We start from the raw sequence: 19,665 nt of genomic DNA, 5'->3' as shown, positions 1-19,665 counted from the left end.
CTCGTTCGACGGGTGGCAGAGTGGGCAGTAACCCCCGCCCAATACAAGGTTCCAACAGCTATTTAAACAAGGGAGCAGGTACCTGAAGAGCTCATATTCTCAGAAGACGATCCGTGACTCGCTAAGGTAAGTCAAAGTACCTCGATAATTTCTTTCCGGAGAAGTTGATTTCAAATTAATTTTTTTTCTGGAAGCCGAATAGGCCTACAGTTTAATCAATTAACAGCATTTATTGTGTATCAGTCTGAGAAAAGTAGGCCTTAAAATTGAATTTCTCATTTGTTTACTAAAATTTTTATCAAAATCACACCACTCTTCAGGATATGACACAAAAACAAACTGCCCTTACATAAACTCAGTACTGGGAAAACGAGGTGTTAACCATTATATAAAATATGGGATGAATTCGACATTCATAAGCATCCTGAGTAATGAATCACGAAAAATAGATCTTATCAGTAAAGAAATGAACGTCAAGCAACGAATGTTACATAAATATGTAAAAAGGTCAATGCATAGGCTATATGTTTAATGTTCATAGAAATGCCAAAAACTTCGGTATCCTTTTGGAAGGCCATACAATCAGAGATATAAAATTTCAAGTCTTCAATGTGTTTGCTTTGTTGTCAGTTTGATTAATTTTTTAAATTTTGTTACAGCTACAAAATTTTACAGTAGTGGTAACGTGTTCGTTTAGCATTCGCATGACAGCAGATCGATCCCTGCCCGGGACTGTGAGTTTAAGCTGTTTATAGGGGAGGCCACTTATGGGGTTGGGCTCCACCAGGACCCACTGAGTGTGGGTCCTGGGCTACACAATGGGGGTTGTCTTGTCCGGCTGACGTTCTGATGAGCATCTATTCTGATGAAATTGGCACTGAAACCAGACACTATTATCTTTAGTCCTATCCAAAACTGTGTTTATATTAAAAACAAAGAAACAGAACACCGTACACGAGAAGATGGTATGGTTTAAAGGACATAATAGTTTCCTATTAAAAAGAACAATGGTAGGTCCTATTATAACTATTTTAAAAAGAAATAAATGCTACAACTATTTATCCGTAAACCTGGTAGAAATTGACTCAGCACACAGGTGAAATTATGGCATGCCTTGCCTATAGTATTTTTAGGACATTGCTCTGCCATTATAGACCATCCCGCCAAAATAACAATTGCTATTTGTGTAATTATTAGTGTTTTTGCAATTTTATTACACATTCTATTCTCAATCATGCACTATCACTATTAGAGGCTGCCTTAGTGCGAGAGTCCGTGTCTTGCTATAGGCAAGGCAAGGGACAGTGTCCTAACTAGCAGAACAATGCCCTAGAGACTGGCCATATACATACATATAATCAGCACCCTCGCCAACCGAGCTAGGACCAGGGAGGGCCAGGCAATGGCTTTTGATGACCACCCCCCCCCTCAATCCTTTACTCACAAGGATGGTGAGGTTGCGTTGCAGACACTACAAGGAAATATCGAGCTTGAGCAGAACAGCAGTAGATCAATTGAAATTATAAGTTTTACTTCTTTCAATTCCTCTGAATATTCATGGAAAACCATGTGCATATTATATTCTTCTTGTGAGGAGTATTTAAACTCAACAGTATGCAAATTTATCCCGTCAATAACAGTAGGTAGTCTACTGTAATTATTTACATTGTTATATTCTTCGAATGTAGGCTATAGCCCAAAAGTGCTGATTTATGATTACTGTATACTATGTATAATAATAACGTAAATTGAGGTTGTATTAATTTTCAAGACATATCACTAAAAATGTCGCACTATGAGTGCAGAGACCCGACCGTGGCCACAGCGCTCAGTCACCGAGTGACCGAACGGTAGACGGGTATAGAAAGCCCCGGAATGTAACCTAGAGCCTGGGGCTATGATGCCCTAACGTGTTATCCGATCTGGAGCAAGGTTTGAAATAGCCGGTTTCCTTTGTAGTGTGCAGGTAGTAACAACAACGGTTCCATTGGTTTTCCTATCTCATTTTCAGTTACGTCAGAATGGCGAATGCTGTGAGCTGGCTCTTATGCGCGGTAGTGGTGATCTATTTTGCGGGGTCAGGTACAGCTCAGAATGTGCAACTCGCAGCGGCCCCTCCTCCCAATAAGTAAGTTGCAATAATTACTACGTTTTATTTTCCAATTCATCCGGGTAAATATGTAACATTAATGGGAATATGATGCATAATGTTTATGTATTTTACGATTGTGTAAACAATTCTTGTGAAAATAAGCATACCTAAACACATGGCGTTCACTAAATGATACGGAAGTTGAGCTATGAATTTTGTAGTTACATGTGTCTAGTTCGCACACTGGAATAGGCTACTCTTTGTTAGGGAAATGACAATTTTTTATTATATATAGGGCTATATACGGTATACTGTATATGTAAATGATACTTTTATAACCAGGCTAACGCTAGTTTATTTATTTTTTTCTAATAAGCCACAAATATCCTTTGATCACAGACCCATAGGGATATTTCTTATATGATAATTGCTTCTGCACGTGGAGAAGTATTAATCATAAAAGGAATTTCTCTATAGTTTAGTGATCCCGTTGTATAGCGGTTTCGTTATTAAATGGTAAGCCTATTTGTGGCTTATTTGATATACTGGAGGCCTACACAAATTTTATATCTGTACCTATCTATCTATCTATCTATCTATCTATCTATATATATATATATATATATATATATATATATATATATAGAGAGAGAGAGAGAGAGAGAGAGAGAGAGAGAGAGAGAGAGAGAGAGAGAGAGAGAGAGAGAGAGAGAGAGAGAGATACCTTCGGCGTTCAAGTTCATACCGTTACGTATCGTTAAATACTTGTACGTAAATCTAATGCTAATAACAGCAAGTTCCTGTTTCACAGTTACGGTCAGCAACCTTTGTTTAATATACCCAATAAATAACTAATTGAAAATTATTATTTTGTTTATGTATTAGGTGAACTTCCTTTAAGTTTAAATAAGCATTTCGTAATGGTAGTACATTTGTGTTATGCATATGTAGGCTACACATATTTACATTCATTCATGTAGTATTTCAATTATTCATATGACATTAAACTTAGAATGGTTGATAATTATTAAATAGATGTGAATTAAATAAATAAAAATTCCGTAATAATATAAGATTAAATTATCTCCACTATTATATAATAAAGAGCAAGTGGCTCTCTCTCTCTCTCTCTCTCTCTCTCTCTCTCTCTCTCTCTCTCTCTCTCTCTCTCTCTCTCTCTCTCTCTCTCCACACACACACACATACATATACATAATAATAATGTTTATTGGACAAAAAATATTTACATTCAAAGATTTACAAAAAGAAAAAAAGACTCAGTCCAAGCCCATGTGGAGCAGAGCTCTTCGGGCAATAATACAACAAAATAATATCATCAAGTAAGTAAAAATAAAAAATAAAGTAAATATGGATATAGATATACAAAATGTACGCATACATATACATAATCATATGTATACAAATAGATACATATAAATGAGAATCTTAGCCTAAAAACAAATGGAAATGCATATTTATATGATAAGGAAAGATGGTATATGAAAGCTAATGGTATATACATTGAAAAAATTGTAGATATTAAGCAAAAAACTCAGTAAAAGAACTAGTTTTACAAATAAAAAAATATTCTAAACAATGAAACATACTTGCGTTGTGGTTAGGTAGGCAAGTGTAAATATTTATTAATAAAGCTTAATACCCAGATAACAGGAGATTTGTATATGATTTCTTAAAAGACCGAACGCTAAGCAGTGCCTTTAGATAAGCGGGCAGAGTATTCCAAAGTTTAATACCTTGGTATAGATACGATTGCTCGCATCTATTAATACGTATGAAAGGGAGAGTTAAGTTTGAATTTCTTGTTCCATATGGATGAACTGATTGTTCCTGAATTATTTTTCGTCTTAAATCTGGAAATTTGTTCAAAATAAGTGTTTGGAACATCATATTCATTAAGGAGAGCTTATAATTGTCTTCCAGCTTCAATATCGAGAGAGACCGGAAAAGTGGCGATGTATGAGCTAAGTAATCACTGGAGCTTATGATTCTTACCAGTCTTTTTTGAATTACAATTAATGGTTGCAAGACATTTCTACTACTACTCCCCCACGCCGTATTGCAGTAATTTAGGTGAGGAGATACTAACGAGTGATACAATTGTTTTATAATATATAAGGGGAAATACTCTTTTAATCTATATATGATACCCATTACTTTGGCAATTTTATTAACTGTCATATTTACATGCTCACAGAAAGTTAGTTTATTATCAAGAATTATCCCTAAAAATTTACCACTGGACTTCTGATCCAGAGTGTGATTTCCTATAGAAACCCTTATGTTATCAGGAACTCTTCGTAGAGAAAAGATTATGAAGTATGTCTTTCTTTCATTTAAGGTTAACTTATTTGCTAGTAGCCAGTTTTTTACATGAGTTAAATCATTGGTTAGTGTATCACAGAGGGAGTAGATATTTTTATGTCTAAAGTGAAGCGTAGTGTCATCGGCAAAGAGTATGGAGCTTAACCTACCTACTGATCGAGGTAGATCATTGATATAGGCGAGGAAAAATAACGGTCCTAGGACTGATCCCTGGGGAACACCTATTTTGACATCCATAACCTCTGAGAGATGGCCATCGAGGGTCACAAATTGTTTACGACTCGTTAAGTAGGATTTTAGTAAGAGTAATGCATTTCCACGTATTCCATAATGTTCGAGCTTTTTAAGCAGCACATCATGAGACACTGTGTCAAAGGCTTTACTCAAATCTATAAAGACCGCACCAAGGTATTCATTTTTATTCATCGCATTGTAGATATTTTCAAGAAGGTCATTTACAGCATCACTTGTACTAACGCCACGCAGAAAGCCATACTGACAGGAAGAAAAGATATTACATCTAGTAAAGAAAGAGTAGAGTCGATTGTACAATAATTTTTCAAAAATTTTATTCAATAAGGGAAGGCAACTTATTGGTCTATAGTTATTGACATCCGATTTATCACCAGACTTATGTAGCACAGTAACGCATGCTATTTTTAAAATGTCAGGATAAATGCCAGAGGCAATACAACGGTTGAACAATAAGGATATAGGAAAGGCAAGTAAACTAGCATTATTCTTATATAGTTTAGTAGGGGGAGAATGAATATTTGCTTTTTTGTTCTTTAGTTTTTTTATAATGTTGATTACTTCAAGTGGAGAAGATGGGGTCAAATAAATAGAGTGCTGATTTGAAGGAGTCAAATAGGAATGAAAATCTAACTGATTATTTTGAGGCAGGGCATCTCGGAGAGTAATACCAATTGTAGAGAAATGAAGATTAAAAGCATTTGCAATCTGTTGGCTGTCAGTAATAGTTTCGCCGTTACGACCAATGAGTTTTCTTAGCGAAGTGCGCTTTTTCTTTCCAGGCCTAAGGGACGAATTTATGAGATCCCAGGATTTTTTAGCATCATTTCGGAGTTGATAAAAAGTACTATCAAAATATTTTTTCTTTGCCACGCGAATTAATGTAAGCAACATATTACAATAGTTTCTATAGCGTTGGGCACTATAAGCACCCAATTTCATTCTTCGATATAAATTATGTTTAATGTTAATTGATTTCAGTAGCCCTTTGGAGAGCCACTTATTCACCAATCTTTTAACACTTACATATTTTGTTTTTAAAGGAAAGCATTCATTGAAAAAGCTGTCTATTTCATCCGTAAAAGAGGCCGCCCCCAGGTGAGGATCTAATGAGGCTTGACCATATTCGGTCCAGTCTTTCCCCCTCAGGAGTTCCGTGAATTTCCTGTCATTCACTTCGCTCATATCTCTGAATTGAATTTTTATTTTGTTGTCTACGTTGTTTAATATAGGCATTAATAGACTACAGAAAATTGGGAAATGATCTGTGATATCTGCTAAGAATATCCCACTATTACCAACAAGATTATTATTTGCCCAGATATGGTCGATACAAGACAGCGAGTCATTCGAGCCGACTCTTGTTGGTCTAGTTATTGACGGGCGAAAGTCAAAAGATCGCATTGTGTTAATCAGTCTGCGGGTGGTCTCGCTCTCCCCTTCCCTCATTAAGCAGATGTTAAAGTCCCCAGTGACAATTGTATTCATAGGGGAGATACCTGGATTTCTTAGCACCTCCTCTAACGAGTCGAAAAACATATTTCCGTTACCTCCTGGACGTCTGTAGATACCTAAGATTACTGTTTTATGAGGCGAGTTTGGTATAGAAACCGTTACACCGACACTTTCAAAATTATCATTAGAAATGTTGAAGAAGTCATCAAGAGGTTGAAAATCAATATGTGTGTGTGTGTGTGTGTGTGTGTGTGTGTGTGTGTGTGTGTGTGTATATACTGTCACACTCAGGGGAGAGGGAGTATTCATACCCTTGTGAAAGGGGGTTACCCCAAACGGTAGCCTACAATCGGAAACGAGTGTGAAACTGAACATGCTGAAATCAGGTGATGTTGAATTTGGCTTTTCAAGGTCATAGAAGGTCAAAGGTCATTGTGTCATTTTTAAAGCCCGTATGTGATCTTCTATCTATCCACAATATTAACCGAGTGTGTATCTGTAGCCTTCTCTTTTGAGAGTAATGGTCCTATGGAATTCGGTGACCTTGAAAATATGACCCCTTTGAACTTTGAACATGCCAATCTTCAAAACTATGGATTTTCACTATTTTGATAAAGAGAACTATATTTTTTGGCACAGGAAAGGGAATATGCTGATATTGATTTCAAGTAAATCGGATAATATTTGACCGAGTTTAGTAAAAAATCTATTCTGATATTTCGGGTCACTGTGACCTTGACCATATGAGGTCCAAATTTGTAATGGGGTCTATTGTGTGTCATAGTGCATCTCTCCTGAAATTTTTAAGTAAATCGCTCTAGTTTATGTACATAAAGTTGCTAACAAAGAAGGAACTTTCTTTTTATATGCTTCGATAATGTAGATTTAGTAATGAACGTGCAACATAGGATAAGAATTCATACGATATTTTTATTATTATTATTACTTGCTAAGCTACAACCCTAGTTGAAAAAGCAGGATGCCATAAGCCCAGGGTCCCCAACAGGGAAAATAGCCCAGTGAGGAAAGGAAACAAGGAAAAATTAAGTATTTTAAAAACAGGAACAAAATTAAAACGAATATTTCCTATATAAACAATAAAAACTTTAATAATAATAATAATAATAATAATAATAATGTTTATTGGACAAAAAATATTTACATTCAAAGATTTACAAAAAGAAAAAAAGACTCAGTCCAAGCCCATGTGGAGCAGAGCTCTTCGGGCAATAATACAACAAAATAATATCATCAATTAAGTAAAAATAAAAAATAAAGTAAATATGGATATAGATATACAAAATGTACGCATACATATACATAATCATATGTATACAAATAGATACATATAAATGAGAATCTTAGCCTAAAAACAAATGGAAATGCATATTTATATGATAAGGAAAGATGGTATATGAAAGCTAATGGTATATACATTGAAAAAATTGTAGATATTAAGCAAAAAACCCAGTAAAAGAACTAGTTTTACAAATAAAAAAATATTCTAAACAATGAAACATACTTGCGTTGTGGTTAGGTAGGCAAGTATAAATATTTATTAATAAAGCTTAATACCCAGATAACAGGAGATTTGTATATGATTTCTTAAAAGACCGAACGCTAAGCAGTGCCTTTAGATAAGCGGGCAGAGTATTCCAAAGTTTAATACCTTGGTATAGATACGATTGCTCGCATCTATTAATACGTATGAAAGGGAGAGTTAAGTTTGAATTTCTTGTTCCATATGGATGAACTGATTGTTCCTGAATTATTTTTCGTCTTAAATCTGGAAATTTGTTCAAAATAAGTGTTTGGAACATCATATTCATTAAGGAGAGCTTATAATTGTCTTCCAGCTTCAATATCGAGAGAGACCGGAAAAGTGGCGATGTATGAGCTAAGTAATCACTGGAGCTTATGATTCTTACCAGTCTTTTTTGAATTACAATTAATGGTTGCAAGACATTTCTACTACTACTCCCCCACGCCGTAGTGCAGTAATTTAGGTGAGGAGATACTAACGAGTGATACAATTGTTTTATAATATATAAGGGGAAATACTCTTTTAATCTATATATGATACCCATTACTTTGGCAATTTTATTAACTGTCATATTTACATGCTCACAGAAAGTTAGTTTATTATCAAGAATTATCCCTAAAAATTTACCACTGGACTTCTGATCCAGAGTGTGATTTCCTATAGAAACCCTTATGTTATCAGGAACTCTTCGTAGAGAAAAGATTATGAAGTATGTCTTTCTTTCATTTAAGGTTAACTTATTTGCTAGTAGCCAGTTTTTTACATGAGTTAAATCATTGGTTAGTGTATCACAGAGGGAGTAGATATTTTTATGTCTAAAGTGAAGCGTAGTGTCATCGGCAAAGAGTATGGAGCTTAACCTACCTACTGATCGAGGTAGATCATTGATATAGGCGAGGAAAAATAACGGTCCTAGGACTGATCCCTGGGGAACACCTATTTTGACATCCATAACCTCTGAGAGATGGCCATCGAGGGTCACAAATTGTTTACGACTCGTTAAGTAGGATTTTAGTAAGAGTAATGCATTTCCACGTATTCCATAATGTTCGAGCTTTTTAAGCAGCACATCATGAGACACTGTGTCAAAGGCTTTACTCAAATCTAAAAAGACCGCACCAAGGTATTCATTTTTATTCATCGCATTGTAGATATTTTCAAGAAGGTCATTTACAGCATCACTTGTACTAACGCCACGCAGAAAGCCATACTGACAGGAAGAAAAGATATTACATCTAGTAAAGAAAGAGTAGAGTCGATTGTACAATAATTTTTCAAAAATTTTATTCAATAAGGGAAGGCAACTTATTGGTCTATAGTTATTGACATCCGATTTATCACCAGACTTATGTAGCACAGTAACGCATGCTATTTTTAAAATGTCAGGATAAATGGCAGAGGCAATACAACGGTTGAACAATAAGGATATAGGAAAGGCAAGTAAACTAGCATTATTCTTATATAGTTTAGTAGGGGGAAATTAGATAGAATAGTGTGCCCGAATGTACCCTAAAGAAAGAGAACTCTAACCCAAGAAAATGGAAGACCATGGATTCAGAGGCTAGGGCACTACCCACGACTAGAGAACAATGGTTTAATTTTGGAGTGTCCTTCTCCTAGAACAGCTGCTTACCATAGCTTAAGAGTCTCCTCTACCCTTACCAAGAGGAAAGTAGTCACTGAACGCAAAGTTCCTGTAGAGAGTAAGGTTCCGCTGCAATATGGGACCAGAAAAGCAGCCTTTGAAGTAAAGTAACAAACAAACAGTCTACCATGGTAAGCAGCTCTTCTAGGAGAAGAACATTGTAAAATCAAACCATTGTTCTCTAGTCAAGGGTAGTGCCATAGCCTCTGTACTATGGTGTTATACTGTCTTGTGATAGAGTTCTCTTGCTTGAGGGTACATTCGGGCGCACACACTTCTATCTTATTTTTCTTCCTCTTAATTAGTTACTTTTTAATAGTTTATATATGAAAGATATATTTTAATGTTGATACTGTTCTTAAAATACTTTATTTCTATTGTTCATTACTTTTCTTGTAGTTTATTTAACTCCTTGTTTCCTTTCCTCATTAGGCTATTTTTCCCTGTTGGAGCCCTTGGGCATAAATACTATACTGTTTATCCAACTAGGGTTGTAGCGTAGCTTGTAATAATAATAATAATAATAATAATAATAATAATAATAATAATAATAATAATAATAATAATAATAATAATAATAATAATAATGACGACCCTTGATCACTTCAGTGTGGACGGAGTAATAAGAAAACCCAGCGGTTCAAACGGAATATCACCAGCATTGCAATAGTAATAATTATATATTTTTTTATCTTTTTATTAAAAAACTTAAATTGCATATTTTACAATGACAATATTTACAATATGGTTAGAGTATCCCGTGCATTAAGATTTCTTCATAAACATAAACTATCTAAATGAACAATTTACACATCTTTAGTTTTATTGTTAGCTACTCAGAAACAGTGATATTTATATTAGTAATTAATGTAAAAGAAACGAAATAAACTACATCGATTTCACAATTTACTCACAACCCTCGGCTACGAGTCTGCGACTTGTTGGTCCAGTAAAGCCAGATATCCAAGGTCGTGTGCGTAAGACAACACAACTATGAACTCCCAACAGCTAAAGTTTCAAAACCTCCCAGTGTCTTGTCAACAATGCCATCGAAATGTATGATAATTAGTAATTAAAATATATAATAAACTGAGCTTTGATAATTTTCTATCATGATTTTACTTAGTTATGGCATTGATATTTACCATAGAAAACTGATTTTAGAGAAATGGTGCGTTTTCATCTTTTCTGTGTATCTTAGTTGTATGACTTTCTGTGTTAATAAGATTTCTCAAAACCATTAATGGATTTAAATTACTTTTATTGGTGATCGATATCTAAAAGGGCGGGAATTAATCATCAAAATCGAACTTAATAGAAAACGGCAAACTTTATTTATTTATTTTTTTTATTTCAATCGTTTACGGATCGATGATTTCAAACCCTATGTCACCACGCCATAGATTTTATTATTATTATTATTATTATTATTATTATTATTATTATTATTATTATTATTAGCTAAGCTACAATTACTTGGAAAAGCAAGATGCCCAAGGGCTTCAGCACGGGAAAATAGCCCAGTGAGGAAAGGAAACGAGAAATAAATTACGAGAAGTAATGAACAAGTAAGATGAGATATTTCAAGAACAGCAACTAGACTAAATATATATTTAATATATAATAACTTTTAAAAAGGAAGATAAATAAGATAGAATAGTGTGCCCGAGTGTACCCTCAAGCAAGACAACTCTACCCCAAGGCAGTGGAAGACCATGGTACAGAGGCTATGGCACTACCCAAGACTAGATAGCAATGGTTTGATTTTGGAGTGTCCTTCTCCAAGAAGAGCTGCTTAACATAGCTTAAGGGTCTCTTATACCCTTACCAAGAGGAAAGTAAGCACTAAACAATTACAATGCAGTAGTTGACCCCTTGAGCGAAGAAGAATTGTGTCCTATTATGATACTCAACCCATGAGAACAGGAGGAAAATCGTTATTCCACCATTTCCTTTGGTGAGCATTGAAAACACCAAAAACAAAGATGGGGCATTTCTATCCTCTTCCTTTACCTTCACCACATTGGTAAGAAATTTGTTGAAAATAACATGTAAGAATTGCTGTAGCTGGAACGCAATTAAAAGTTGCTCTACCAACCACAAACCATAACTTGAATCTCGTAACATCCATGTTCAGTGTAAGACTTTTGAGAAGCAGGGCACTTAATCCCAATGTACACTGTCATCTCCCTTGCTCTAGGAAAAGCACCATGATTTAAATTTGTTAATTTCTTGACTAGCTTTGATGAATGTGATGTTTCAGAAACTGTCTGGAGATAACTGCAAGGTATCTAATATTGCCAAGTTGTCCTCTAAGAGTGCAATACGTTAAACGGCATTGGCATTGTCTTAAAGCATTGGACTAGGGTTGTTATTGATATTTCCACGGTAAAATAGTGAAATCCAAATAGATAGATACAACAATCAAAAGCAGATTTTAAAATAATAATAATCATAGTAGTATGAACTTAACTACATACAAAGAAAGATTTTGATTATCCACATACTTTTTGATAATGTCAAACGCAACGGGTTAACATGGCGGAGACGACATTCCATAGAAGGCAAAGTACCTGCTAAGTTAACCACTTCTAGAAGGAACAACACTTTAAAAAAAGAAAAAAAAAGAAAAAAAAAGAAGAGGACAAACAAATTGACAGAAAAGTGTACTTATAGTAGAAGGTCGTATACAGAGGCTATGACAGTAAAGAGTAAAGAAAATTTGATTTCAGATAGACCCTCTAGGCTGTCTCTATAGTAACCTAACTAGTGGATGAATAGCCATTGAACTGACCAGTTACGATAATTAACCGCATTAGTGAATCTGAAATGAATATTTTTGACATGTGTGAGGAAAGAGAATATGTAAGAACTGTGCCAGACCAAGAGAAAGATCCACCATTAAACTGCCCACCTAATTCTTAAAGGATTTTTAACAGTATCTCAACGGGTGGCTGGCATCTTGACTAAACTGCCCAACCTACCTACTGGGTGAGTAACACGAATTATCTAATCTTCAACTTCAACCTGCATATTTGTAATACTTGGAAAGATGTAGGATCCAAACGCTTATGTAACGTCTGGAATTTTAAACAAAACTTCCAATATTTACGTAGTGATGTCATGAATGCCACATGTTTAGTTCGTTTCTTTTCACAAGCTGGAAATATTGTTCTCTTTTCTGATACTCACCGGTATCTTAAGTCTTATTTATCTTGTATATTTCTAAAACCTTTTCAATAGTCGACTATATTCTCTAGTTCCCAAATCTCCTATTATTTCGTAGCGAGTCAAGTCGTAACCAGGCGACTCGTACCTAGTGAGTTTGGGCGACTCGTACCCAAATAGTCGTACCCAAGAGTAATTGGTAGCTTTGCTGTTAGGGGGTGTCCGTATGTGGTGAACCATAATTGGCATTACGGTTACATAATTCATTAACACAGTTTACATGTAAAAAATCGCTATTATAAGCCTATATACACATTATTTTACATTGCACATATTTATGTGATGACAAGTTTATATTATATATAATATTTATTTACAACTGATCTTCATCATTGCTGTCTACAATAAGAATATTATTTATAACTTTATATTTTTATTATTTATAATTAATTTTGTATTTATAGTTGAATATTATTATTATTATTATTATTATTATTATTATTATTATTATTATTATTATTATTATTATTATTATTATTATTATTATAATCTGCAGCCACACATTATAATAATGGAATGAATAATACTCGATTCAGCCCACTCACTGTCTGCTGTTGTATCTGGGGCTGTATTCCAGGTTCCTCGTTGCTCTCTCAACAACACTGTAATTGTGGGCACACTACTAGAAGAAGTGTAGTAGGCGATGCAATCTGCAGAAGTGCCATTATCATTAGTGACCTTCTTCACAGACAGCACAACTTACATTCTTTTACTTCTAATTTCAAGGGCCTTTTTAATATACCTGGTAACATCTTTAGTGTTGTTGGTTATAGCAGCAGCAATAACACAATCTGGGCACACCACACCAGCTCTTCTTATTCTACGTGTTAATCCCTATACACATCTCTTGGCATATTGGTTCCACAGTTGGGATATTGCCATCGCTGGCAATCAAGGCAGGATAAGGCTTTTGCTAACTTGCCAAAAAAAATGATTTAAAATAACACATACAATATCAATTAACTTTACAGGTACGAGTCATACTTAGATTGGGAACGAGTTGGCAGTTGCGATAGACCTACTCATAAAAGCATTACGAATCAAATAATGCAAAACAATCTACTTTTATCAATTTAATTTCAGCATTGCAAAGGAAATTAGAAATTAAAACAGCATTGGACCGTGAAATCTTGAGAGAGAGAGAGAGAGAGAGAGAGAGAGAGAGAGAGAGAGAGAGAGAGAGAGAGGAGAGAGAGAGAGAGAGAGAGAGAGAGAGTATTTTACCATTTTTTCACATATTTAACCCTATACTCAACTCTTAAATAACTATATTCGTATACCATACTTAATAAATGTAAGTTCAAGAGTGATCCACGATCATAGAAATGTTTATCTCTATTATCATCTCCATTACATAACTGTACCCAAACTTCAGACTAAACTTGTGATCTTACGATGATAACAAGAAAGAGTGAGAGAAAGAGAGAACTGGGCATTTTGTCTCGTTTGATAATTTCTGATTATCCATTTTTTTTTTCAACAGCAAATGCAGAGGAGGATTCACAGTCCGGAAAGCAGATACAAGAAGTGTGAGAAACCTTGGAAAAGTGGCTTTCCAGGTAATAATCAAAATTGTCATTCTAAATCTCACTTAATTTAATTATTTAGTTAGATTTTTATGAAAAAAAAAATGGTTTCTCTGACTAAATTTAATTCACAAACCTGGGCTTATGACGTCAGACTTTAAAACCTACGAACGGAAAGTTTTCGGTTTAGGCCTATACATATTTGTGAATTCTTTACTAACTTTAGTTTCCTGCATCATAGTTTTCTCTATTGAATAAAGTTTTTTTTTCAGAATTCTCTATTTATTTGCAAGCTATCTATGATAATGTAACCTCCCCCAACTAATTATCAATCTTACAAAATGCTCAAGACTATTAAAATAAAGTTATGGGGTGCGTATCTGTACTTTCTGGGACCATAGTAGTTTAATTGTCAACAAACGTCCTTCAATTTATACGTCATCGGCTTCCATTGCTCAAAATGTAAAACTAATAAAGCATAGATTTGAATTTGTATTGTCAATTCTAAATTGATGTGTTTACTTTCACAGGATATATTAACTAACGTAGGAGGATGGTCACAACGAACCAACGACTTTGAAGCCCCGTGTAGTGGGGCATACTTCTTCACTTTCCACGGTGTCTCTCCTGAAAACGGTGACTTCACGTAAGTAAATTTTGAAACGAAATAATAGTTAACAATCTAAGGTTGTTGCAACTTCAGAATGACTCAAATTGGTTTGAAATTTATTGTATGATTGCATCGGTTTGAAATATTTTTAGGATATACTTTTGCTTTAATTGCAGTTGCTAGTGTTTGATTTCATCTGAAAACCATTTTGCTTAGTATTTTTACCTTTAAACCTTTTTTGAAAAGATGACAGTATTCATCAGGTGACACCAGTCATGTTATTTTTCCAATATTTGAAAATCTGTGACAGTAATCTCTCACTTGATTCCCAGGAAACCATAATGATTTCCATACAATGATAGCATATCACTAATAAATTCTCTCTCTACTCCGAAAGACTGGCTCTCATGAAAGGAACAGAGTTTCAAGTGACTGCATATGGCGGTAAGAACGACTACCAACAGGGATCAAATTCAGCTGTACTCTTCCTCAATAAAGGTGAAAAGGTGCACCTCGAACTGCAGCAAGGATCCATCTATGAGCATCCCTTCAACGAGGCTTATACAACATTCACTGGATTTTTGATTGAAGAATTTTAAGTGCATGTTAGAATTTTGTTTTATTGCATATATATTTTTTTTCTTTTTTTTTTTGAGCTCATTAACAATGGCAAATCTTGGTATTCATATCCGCTTGATTCTGAACCTGCTGATGTACCCCCACCTGTCTTATCAATTTATAATTAAATTTTAATATATCAAAACATCACTTTAATGACAAATCCATAATTCTGGTCAACGATGTGAATGAATAACGAGAACATGATGTAATACACACGCACAAGGTAAAGGATTATCAAGACCATGTCATGAAATGTTCACGACGTAAAAGAATAGCAAACAAGATTTATAAAAGGCAATAAAGGAATGATAAGAGCATTATGTGGAATAAGTTGTAGGAATAATAATAAATGGAGTACAAAACTTTATGTGAGGAGCTCAAATTAATAACTGCAGCCTGTTGTGAACAACGCCTACTGTCAGCAAACTATTTTTTTTTTATTTAAAATACTTTGTTCAAAATATTAATATAACTGAAATTGAACAAAAAATTAAATAAAGAATCGCTGAACAATTCAGGAACCAAGTGACAGAATTTTTAATTTCATTATTATTGAAAAAAAAAAGATTTCATAAACCATGAAAATACTGCTAAATCTTGGCTTTCATCTTTATTTGATACTAAGCTCAAAATTCAACTCCGTGGGCCAAACAGGAACTCTGATATACTGTAAAAAAAAAAAAAAAAAAAAAAAAAAAAAAAAAAAAAAAAAAAAAAAAAAAAAAAAAAAAAAAAAAAATTATGAGCAACTTAAAAAGATTTATAATTGAAATTAGTTGTAAAATTGCCAATAGAAAGCTGTTGTTAGTTAAAGAATAACAGGCGTTTTTATTCTCTCTCTCTCTCTCTCTCTCTCTCTCTCTCTCTCTCTCTCTCTCTCTCTCTCTCTCTCTCTCTCTCTCTCTCTCTCTATCTCTCTCTCTCTCTCTCTCTTTATATATATATATATATATATATATATATATATATATATATATATATATATATATATATATATATATATATATATATATATATATATATATATATATATATATATGGGTGTGTCTGTGTCTGTGTGTGTTTAGCCACTTTTCTCTGCATATTGTATATTCATATATATTTAACCTCCATTAAGTTGCCATTATCTGATATTTTTTATTAAATGTCTTCCTAAAAGTAAAGTTATGTAGCTATCTAGCTATGTACAAATAAAATAACTATAAAAAGTAAAAGAAAAAAACGCAACTATTGAAAAGAAATCTGTTTCAGAATTTGTGTGACTCATATTCCAGAACAAGAATACTGTAGTACAGTATAGTCGTGAGAACATGTTGTTGTAGTGCTGTGTTCATTTAGAATTTTAGATGATCCCTTGACAGTGATACAGGTTGATTGGATACAGGCTAAGGAACCATATAATATCTATGATGGAGAACCAGCAATCAGAAGACATCAAGATGATCAGCTGATTCGTCGTCAATCAGCTGACGATGTAAACAGACAACTACGGTGCAAATGATATCTTCGAAATTTATATCACGACGTCATTGTTTTATGTTCAAATTGATTTTGCCTTAAGAGAAGTACATTAAAGGTTTGTACAAAGAAGTGGATTTTGCTTGTCAAAAGGTTAATTCTTTTAATTGAGTGTTTCTTTAACGACGGTTGGCCATGGGCGTGACTTGTGGTGTCTCTTAAGTAGCCTGCTTTGAACTACGGATGTTCCGTAGACGTTAATTTTTAATCTGTGTGGATAATGTATGGTTAAACCCATATCAGCTTTATAGTACAACTAATATTTTCAATTAATACCTATTATAAATTAAATTAACTAATTTAACCATGTTAGGTTAGATGTAGCCTAACCCCACATGACTTAGAGTTTGCTCAACTATTTTCTATGCAAATGCAAACCTTTCGTGTTTTTAATCAGCAATATTGTCTGTGAAGCCATACTCCCATTGAATCTTGAACAAGGTAGCTAGTTAGTGACTAGAAGTTGACTAGGATCCAGTAGCGTGTCTTCCTAACTGAGCTAAAGGTAGAGTTATAGTATAGTACAAACCCAAGTCACTTTGGTCTACAGCCACATTGGTAGATGACATGTAGGCCTATTGTGCTCTTCATTACTCTGCTTTCTCTGTCGGATCTTTCCCTTTGAATCTGATTGTGAGTGTAAGACTTTTTTTTTTTTTTTTTTTTTTTTTTTTCTTCTTCTTCTAAGACCATCAGTGTGCGGAAGTTAAAGGTGTTGAGTTTCAGTTCCAGTTTCATCAAAATAGATGCTCACCAGAATGCCGGCCCGGTAAGCCCAACCCCCACTGTGGTGTCCAACCTCAGCAGTGGCCTCCCCAGTAAACAGCTTAAACTCACGATCCCAGGTGGGGATCCATCTGCCGCCATGCAAATACTGGGCGAACACATTGCCACTGTACTAGCCAGGAGAAGTGTCCTGGTAAGGAAGATCAGGCATGTGGAAATTTATGTTGGACGTATCTATCGATCTCCATGCTCTTTGTGCATTTTCCTGGGGACACCTCTGTGTGCAGGTTTTCCCATGTAATGAGTGTAAGCTGTGGTCTCGTGTAGTGGGAAAGATTTGGCAAACAGAGGAATAAAGCTATGGAAAGTGTATGGCTTTACTTTACTTTGATGGCTGCTTTTCCAGTCCCATACAGCAGGGGATCCCCACTCTTTATAGGACCCCTACTGTCGTTATATTGTGTTCATTCAGAGTATCAACGTTTTATATCACGTATTGCTCATTTACTGTTGAATCATCACTGTGATACATCTCGTGGAATAAGAAAGTCTTCATTTTCTTCTTGAAAGCCTTATTGTCTTCAATCATTCGGATGTCTCGTGGGGACTTATTGTATAGTCTCGGGGCTGCATATTTAATGGCTCTGGAGCCTAAAGTAGACATATATCTAGGTTCCAACAGTTTAAACCAACTGCAACTATTCTCCTGTCGACACGATTAGTTGGCCACTCAATATCTAGCAATTCTCTCAAGTATTTTGGACGACTGTGTAAATCAATTAGTATAGGGGGTGAACCTTTCTCTAGGTGGGACACCTTTTATCAGTCATGTTTTTGTTGAGGAAACTTTTATATATTTTTCTTTCCTCCTCTCAACCCATACCTTTTGTTTACATGGTTTCGTGGGAGGATCAGCATAGGAGGTACAAGGCTCTAGGGCTCATGCCCTGGCCTCTAGTGCTAACTTTTGCCTGAGATGTGACACAAGTGCTGTTGGTCAGGATGCAGGCGTAGCCTTCATTCTTCTCCTGTTCATGGACGTTCCCACAATGCCTCTTTTACCCCTTCTCCACTTTCATGAACTTCTAGATGACCAGGATTTTTATAAGCTGCTCTGACAAGTTCTCCTGAGATTGTTGATTTCTTCAATAATTTTTCTGGCTTTCAAAATCAAAGAGTAATTTCCCTACATGCAATTGTGAGGAAGGCTGCTCATGGTCCTCAGTCTCCATGAAACCACGCTTGATGAAACCAAGCTCCATGAGAATGATTACCCAGACATCTATGATCCCCATAGCAACATCCACGATCGCCTCCACGGTCAAGATCGCTTCAATGCTCATCTCCCCTCAATCATAATCACCTTCACAATCATGATCACCAGCACTTGTTTATTCACACGCTATAATTTCATAATTCTCCACTCACATGATCACCAGCACGGTCACAAGGTACAGCACACAATTACCAGCGCATGCACAAGCTCTTGTATGTGCACGATTACCAGCACAAGCATAATCACCGGCATGCATACAATCACTGAAGCGTGCATGATCACTTACATACTTATGATCACTGATATTCACCCGATCACCAATGTGCATACAATCACCGACATGCGAACGATCATCAATACGCACATGATCACCAACATGTGCACAATCACTTCCTCATACTAAATGTACAGGAACCCCACACATGAACGTTTACCTGAAAATAGATTGTCTGGTTAAAATTCTCTGAAGGCAAAGACTCATCGCATTTATTCTCCATGATCTTATGAGACCTCTGCGCTCCGACTCAACACACCTGATTCCCGTATGATCCGGTACTGAGTGATCAGTTGTAAGGCAGATCTCCATACTTATTTACCTCTTGGGAAGATTTCCAGTGTTAAGTCACCTTCCCAGAAACCTCGTTGTGGGAGAATTAAGAGCGAGAGGAAACCTGACCCTTCAGCACCTTGTGAACCTGACTCATCCGAAGTTCGATCACCTATTCCTTCCCAATGTCATCATGGGTCTAACTAGCAAGATCGACCAACACACCAAGACTTGTCCGAATCACAGGATTCCCCTCACGCTTTTACAGTTCTGTCTCCATTGA

The 19,665-nt window shown here is 35.2% G+C and overlaps 2 protein-coding genes across 2 annotated transcripts in view; both read left to right on the top strand.

The window, feature by feature from the left end:
* The window catches only part of LOC137644834 (complement C1q-like protein 4), a 15,441-nt gene extending 11 nt beyond the window's left edge, over positions 1-15,430 (top strand). The window contains exons 1-5 of the mRNA XM_068377721.1: positions 1-126; positions 2,012-2,128; positions 14,042-14,117; positions 14,615-14,730; positions 15,092-15,430. The exon at positions 1-126 is cut by the window's left edge and continues 11 nt beyond it. Of these exons, the coding sequence (XP_068233822.1) occupies positions 2,022-2,128; positions 14,042-14,117; positions 14,615-14,730; positions 15,092-15,293 (501 nt within the window). The 5' untranslated portion in view covers positions 1-126; positions 2,012-2,021 and the 3' untranslated portion in view covers positions 15,294-15,430. The remainder of the gene's footprint in view (positions 127-2,011; positions 2,129-14,041; positions 14,118-14,614; positions 14,731-15,091) is intronic.
* A 1,157-nt stretch (positions 15,431-16,587) lies between these two features.
* The window catches only part of LOC137645655 (long-chain fatty acid transport protein 4-like), a 129,108-nt gene continuing 126,030 nt past the window's right edge, over positions 16,588-19,665 (top strand). Inside the window, exon 1 of the mRNA XM_068378488.1 lies at positions 16,588-16,891. The gene's annotated coding sequence lies outside the window, so the exon portion shown is untranslated. The remainder of the gene's footprint in view (positions 16,892-19,665) is intronic.

This window comes from Palaemon carinicauda, chromosome 8 (genome assembly GCF_036898095.1).
Source record: "Palaemon carinicauda isolate YSFRI2023 chromosome 8, ASM3689809v2, whole genome shotgun sequence".
Lineage (NCBI taxonomy): Eukaryota > Metazoa > Arthropoda > Malacostraca > Decapoda > Palaemonidae > Palaemon > Palaemon carinicauda.
The sequence above is the reverse complement of the archived record's forward strand: the minus strand, read 5'-3'. Positions and strand labels throughout refer to the sequence as shown.